Genomic DNA, 7,145 nt, shown 5'->3' on the forward strand with positions numbered 1-7,145 from the left:
ACTAAATACCTACACTGCATATTAACATTTACTACGCTCAAAAATAACCCTACAGCAACGGTTGCCAACCGTTCCGTTTTCGGCGGGACTGTCCCGGATTTAACCGATATGTACAGTGACGAACAAAAGTATTGGCACAGTGAATTTTTCGCAATATTTGCAAGGTTTTTTATTCTAATTGATTTCCGATAATTTTTTTTTATAAAAATATTGTTCATTCTACACCGGAAAACATAATAATAAAATCTCTAAACTTTGTGCAAAACTCAGAAAAATTCATTAAATTTGCACACTAATTTGCACTTTTTATTCAGATTTTTTAGAAAAATTCTAAGTATGCAGTTTTATATCGCATTCAAATTTAGTATAACAAAATGTAAGTTTAAAGTTGCTATAAAATCGCGTTGATTTTTGGCGATTTTTTTAGTGGAAGGTGTTGCTCATTTTGTCCATTCTAGTATCTTTTTTCCATTGTTTGCAGTTAATAAACTATTTATCGAAGAAAATCAGTTAAGGTGTCAAAATGTGAGTAATTACCTCGGATTTACAGATTTACATGAGAGTGTGAGAAAGATAAAAATAAATAAAAATTGAATTTTTGTATTTTTTATTTTGTTTTTATAAACTTCATTATGTTTGATTTTTATTTATGTATATCAACTCTATGGAGAACGCTGTAAAAATTTGAGAATGGGAACACCAAAACTGTAGGAGTTACGAGTTCTTTCATACCTGCGTACATAAACTTTATGTATAAACTTTATGAAACTTTGTATGCACTATAAATTATTACTGAAAAGGATTTAATGATGATTTCTGCCCATGTCTTCAACAAAAAGTATTAACATAGAAGGATCGTTTTATGAATTTTTTTTTTTATATTTATACTGTTTTGTTGTTATAAATAAAAAAAAATAATCAAAACAAAGCATAAATTGATGTTGTTTAATATATTATTTTACCTATCCTTTCTCCTAACATGGTATGTCGCGGTTTCAAGAATGCAAAAGTTGGCAAGCCTGTATGCAGCACACCAGCGCAGATATTTTGTTGAAACGCGCATCAACATTTTAGCACTCTACTGATGCCCAGGTGTTGGCGCGTAAAAGCTTAGCCGCGAAAGTTAAACTAATACTAACATCCATCTAAAAGTTTAGTTTCATGCGGTAATCTACATTTGTTCTTTTGTACGGAACGTAACTATAAACACATGTACGTGAGAGTGTCTTGACCCGGAAAATAAACTACAAAAACGTAAAAAAAAAAAAAAAAAAACGTTCTGCCTTTAAACACTGTCTACTGAAAAGCTACGGAGTAGGTATTCCACTACTTGATAGACCAGTGCTAAGTGCCTTTTAAAAATAAAAGTTAACATGAGTATGTTTTAATGAGCTTAGCAAAGCGCACAGATAACAAAAACATACGAAATTTTAAATCTATGCGTTTATGCGTTAAGGCATCTACAGAAATCAAGGACAAAGCGTATAAAAGATCCTTTTCTGAGAACATAGAGTGTTAATACGAGTGATGCGACGCGATAAGCAAGGAAGATATCCTGTCGTCCCTCTGTCGCAAAATGCAGCCTTGATAACTACACATTCCAAATCGAACTGAGGCTGATCGCCTACGACGACGTTCGAGACATTCCAGTCTGCGGCAAGGTGTAGCAAAAAATGTGCGTTAATGTCGAAAAGCTGCAATCACAACGGGCGGCTAATTTATTCACCACTCGGCTCTCTAAAAGCATAAACAGAGAAGGCAGCGTTGATCCGGATCAACACGGAAATTAACTGGAAAAAGTTTGCCTAAAACGAATTAAATATTTGTCTTTTTATTGTTAATAAAAATTTTTGTGTTTTGTATTAGCTTTCATAAATTTTGGAGTATTTTTTCAAAGCAGATAAACGTATCAGTCCGGCAGCATGAAGTTGATGAAATGTCATAATTTTGTTTAAAGTTAAATGGTGTGCAACAACAGCGAATGTAATTAAATGGAGCTACCTTATATTTTTGTTTCATGGATTCAAATATAAAAAATTTTAAATTTCAAAAAAATACAATTTGGAGAGAATCACCCATACACTAGTTTAAGTACATGCACAAGTATGACCTACATAAATTCGTCAAGGAGTTACTCAAAATTAAAAAAAAATTGTATCAACATTCATACATATGTATATATAAATATTATACAAGTGTATATATGTATGTATGTAAGTATGTATGTGCAGAATTTTTTACGAAATCCGATTGAGCAGAACTTTAACCCGATTACGCTTAATTCTGATATTTGTATTTAATTTTTTTTATATACATTTTTTTTTTTTGCATGCATATTGGGATTTAAACTACATAAAAGCCTTTTTCGCGGCTTCGTGGCTGAAGTGGTGCAGACGTTTCTATGTATGTATGTATGCATGTATGTAGCTGCCAACTATGCCAAATTTTTATACCCCAATAGTATTAAATATTGTATTAAAAATTGTATACATACATACATACATATACATATATGGACATATGATATGTGGATATGTTTTTGGCCAATTTTCCCACCACATGTTTATATGCAATATATATTATAGTGGTTTTGCCTAACTGCAATATTTTTTACTCGAAAATAACAAAATTTTATGTATGTATATTAAAAGCGGATTATGGAATAAATTACTGTAAGTTATTCTAACTAGTTGAAGTTTTTTTACATGAGAAATTTATTTGAATCCCATTTGCGCTCATCTGTTTTTTACGATATTTGTACAGATTTGTTTGAACAAAAATATCAATTTGTAAACATACACACCAAAATGATTTAACTATTTTGTTCATTTGTTTTTCAGAATTTTTTTATTGGGAAATTTAATGATTAAAACTTAATTGTCTGTGTGTTTGTAGTTAAAAATATAGAATGTATGTATGCATAAATATTAGGTTATAATTTATTTTCTCTAAAATTGTTTCCATACGTGAACGGTAACAATGGCTTCAAAAAATTGTAGTTGCAGACAAATGTTAACAAAAATTTAATCATTATTTCATTTGTTATCGAATCTTCGATAAACTTTTAATACATTTTTATGAAAATTTTTATGTATATATGTATATTAGGGTGATAAAATATTTTAATATTTTTTTTATCGATCTTATAGCAGTTTTACGACAAAATATATTTTCACCATATAAAATAAAAAAAAATAATAAAAATGATGTGTGCTTTTAACCAAACCCAGCTACCGGCATGTATTTCGACCCAATGAATCCGAATCTGAGGTATGCTTCACTAGTACACTTCCTACAATTCGAGTGATTTTATTTTGTGTGATGTTAACCGATTTCTTACAAATCTACCGAACGTAACTGAACATTTTGTAACCGAAAAAGTATATCACCAAAAATTTGTACCACTTCTTGCAACTTCAATTCTAGAAATATTAGCAACGTTGTTAGTATTTCCAGCGATTCTACTTTGGGGTTTTTGTCGAAAATCCGGCATTGCATATTTCACGAGGCATTATTTTGTTAACAGCTCATAGAGAGCGCATCCGTTGTACTTTCGTGTTTAGGCATGTCGCTCTCTACCTATAAGCTCATTCTTAGGGATATGTACATATCTCTTAAACTAGCAAGTGATAAAGAGACCAGTCTCATCGCTTGCAGCAATGCAAAGCATACATATGTCGCCAGAATAGAACAAGAAAGGGTCGAAGGGTCTCTACATGCTGGACAGAATAGACATCTACAGCCATGTGAATGCCTCACCCTCTATATAAGTAAATAAACAAATTTTATAGGTTAAGAATTTTTCGAGGGTTTAATCGAAATAGCTGGGGTAAGAATAGCTCAAAATGGGTTCAAAAATATAAGCCTAGGTAAGCTGGTGTGGTCACCACCTCAATCTAGCTCAGTTATCTTATGTAATTTTGAAATAGCGTGCCAGTTTGTTTGTAACTACATATGTACACACTTACTTTCCGCGGATGAGACTAAAAAAATGCCGTCAGGTGTCAAATAACCTATTTACATTTGTATTAGTTTAAAACGATTAGGTACCAGCAAACATTTTTTTCATTGATTACAATTTGAATTAAGAGTCTACTAAGTTTTGAATAACAAATTTAGTTGAAGCTATTAAATTTTTAAAAGCACATGTTCAGTTCAACTAAGTAGCACATGCCAACAAGTTATGTTAAACACATTCATACCTATAGACATGTTATAAATATGAATGAGCTCAACTCTAAGGCATCATTTCAAAAATGTTCGATTTGATAAAAGGACGTGAACGCGCCTTGTTAGCCTCTCGCGATGCCGTCATTTACTTATTCAATACATTTCGATTTGTGGGCTTTAATCCACCAGCGCAATGTCGTTTCGTTTACTTCTTCTATAGCAGCATAATAACGCTATTCATCGTTTTACTTTCACCGCTTATCTTTAATGTTGGCTGGATACGTGATAGGAATATACTAACGATAATGGAGATCCTAAATTGTGTACAAGCGGCGCTCAATGTGATTGGTGTGCCAGTTAAGAGCATCACTTTGGCATTGTCTTTGGATCGATTACGCAGCATTGAACCATTGCTGATGAGGTTGGATGCACGCTATACCGCACCGGAGGACATGGCTAAGATACGCAGCAGCGCAATCACTGGCAATCGCATTGTATTCGGTTTCATTGTATCGTATATGATGTATGCGGCGCTAACACTCATGTCAGCACTGCTGGGTGGACATGCACCACTTACGCTATGGATACCTTACGTAGATTGGCATAGGTCAATGTGGGAATATTGGTTGCAAGTTAGCTTCGATACCTTAATGCTCTTCTACATACTTTTCCATCAAATTGTCAATGACTCATATCCAGCTGTATATATTTACATAATACGCACTCAAGTACAGTTGCTGGCGAGTCGTGTAAGACGCTTGGGGACAATGGCACACAAAGGAAAGGATGCGACCTATCATGAGCTGCAGGAATGCATTATTACGCATCAGGAAATTTTAAGGTATGTTTTTTGAAAACTCAATCAATTAAGAATTTACGAATTGTGTTATCCCTGTCACTGCAGATTGGTGAGCATCGTAGAACCCGTTATATCTGTCACTATGTTTGTACAGTTCTTTATCGCTGCCGCTATTTTGGGCACAACCATGATAAACATATTTATTTTCGCTGATGCCACTTCGAGAATAGCCTCTGTGACCTATTTGTTTTGTGTTGTATTGCAAACATCACCGGCGTGCTACTATGCTACACATTTACAGTCGGATTGTGAGCAGCTAACCTTGTCTATTTTCCATTACAATTGGATGACGCAGGGTAAACGTTTTAACAAGTTGCTTATATACTTTTTGCAACGGTCGCAGGATGAAATGCCATTATTCGCAATGAAATTAGTGCCAATAAATTTAGCTACAAGTGTGTCGGTAAGTTTGAGGAGGTGATTACTAAAGAAGCTGTGTAGAAAAACAAAAATTATACCGAGAACAACATTGAAAAATTTTAAGACGATCGATTAAGATTAATGTCCCTCATATAAGTTCAAAACTTAATTTTTTTTTACACAAATGTCATCTCGATTTTCACCGTACCATCTTGGGGCTGCTATGCTTCATTGACCGTCATGGGTAACCAATTTTAAGAGCTTCTTAACCTATAACCATGGTCCCGGTGAAATTTTGTTTTTTTGTCGATTACTTACAATTTTCCTACAATTACTTGTATATACGGTGCCCCACCAAAAAAAGTTGCGGTTTTGCAAATACTTACCTCCAAAAATCTATTTATTTATTCCGTTGATAAAACTTTGTATAATTTGTATGCCGACCTTTTATATATACTTAAGCTCATCTATCAGTTAAGCTTAACTCTAGATCCGATGTTGATGGGAAACTCAGGTCAAGCTGAAGGTAAATCGAGCGCTCAAAGTTTTTGAACAGTGGCCGGAGAACCTTTAGTAATACCCGAGGTCTAAAACCGGCTAAGGTTTTCTAGTCAGACCAATCGTCACGTACTCTGCTATAGTATGGCGGCGCAGAACTACGGTTTACAAAGGAGAGTGAGTATAGGCATTACGCCATGACTGCAGCAATTGTCGAAAGTTTCACTCAAAAAATAGTCCAGGAATGTAAATTGAGGCTGAACTCCGTTACAAGGTGGAATGAGCTGAGGTGGAAGGCAACGAATGGGCTGATGAATTCTCTATAGCAGCCAATTGGACCGAAGCCAAATTTAGGGTCAAGCTTAGCGCGAATGATCGGGCACATCAAATAAAAATATATTAAACACAAATCTTATTTGGAGGATGAAGATAGTACATAACATTTTCTCTGCCGCTGACCGGGCTTGGCCAGACTTAGATGGTACATTTTCAGCCTGGATTTATTGAGAATGGACCTGATACATTCGCTCTCCATTAACAAACTTCTGAGATTCCTAAAGGAGTCTGGTACGTTTGCAGAGCAGCATTGAATTCCCAACCCATCTATATGTCCCTTTCCTCTTTGAAATTGTTGGTGGCCGGAAAAAAACCAAGAACAACAGTACTTAAAAACTAGAGTCAGGATTCTAGTTTTTAAGTACTGTTGTTCTTGGTTTTTTTCCGGCCACCAACAATTTCAATTCTTTCCATTTTATCAACTGAGGTGATTTGCTTTTTAAACTACTTATATTTATAAAAAAAATCGATTTTTGGAGTTATTTTCAAGTCGACGTAAATCTTAATATTTTTCCAAAATATTTTGGTGGAATAAGTTTTATACTGCCAATGGAAATTTGGCACCAAATTTTTTTATAGAGTGTGATGCACCCTAATGTACGTAGATATATTTTCAATTTTAATTTTGTTCTATCTAAATATTTTTCAGATCGGCAAGTTCTCGTTCACACTTTACACCTTTATTCAAAAAATGGGCGTAGGCAAGAATTTAAAGAATTAGATCGTAGGTTACCGCCAAAACTGCCAGTTATTATTGATTAGCGAGGATATCCATTTGAAAGCACTGTACATCCATGCGTTCAAGTCAACCAAATGAAATGTGGAATAAAAAGTAAAAAAAAAAAAATAAAAACTAGTTTGCGGTTGAGTTGTTGCAGAACAAGTAATTTTTAAGCAAAAAAAACAAGCGACTTCAATTCTC

The 7,145-nt window shown here is 34.0% G+C and overlaps 1 protein-coding gene across 1 annotated transcript; it reads left to right on the top strand.

Moving 5' to 3' along the window:
- The first annotated feature begins 4,256 nt into the window (after nt 1-4,256).
- LOC108375010 (odorant receptor 7a-like) lies at nt 4,257-6,944 on the top strand. Its single transcript, XM_017631080.1, has 3 exons — nt 4,257-5,011; nt 5,075-5,432; nt 6,873-6,944. The coding sequence occupies exons 1-3, from the start codon at nt 4,257-4,259 to the stop codon at nt 6,942-6,944; spliced, it is 1,185 nt and encodes a 394-aa protein (XP_017486569.1).
- Nucleotides 6,945-7,145: the final 201 nt, after the last annotated feature.

This window comes from Rhagoletis zephyria, unplaced genomic scaffold (assembly GCF_001687245.7).
Source record: "Rhagoletis zephyria isolate East Lansing unplaced genomic scaffold, Rhagoletis_zephyria_1.1 Rzeph_scaffold_08376, whole genome shotgun sequence".
Taxonomy (NCBI): Eukaryota; Metazoa; Arthropoda; class Insecta; order Diptera; family Tephritidae; genus Rhagoletis; species Rhagoletis zephyria.

Bases quoted from the DNA above. Each gene is read 5' to 3' on its own strand.
- LOC108375010 (XM_017631080.1), top strand. From the start codon at position 4,257: ATGTTCGATTTGATAAAAGGACGTGAACGCGCCTTGTTAGCCTCTCGC. The intron at 5,012-5,074 runs GTATGTTTTTTG...CTGTCACTGCAG, and splicing joins ACGCATCAGGAAATTTTAAG to ATTGGTGAGCATCGTAGAAC. The intron at 5,433-6,872 runs GTAAGTTTGAGG...AATATTTTTCAG, and splicing joins ATTTAGCTACAAGTGTGTCG to ATCGGCAAGTTCTCGTTCAC.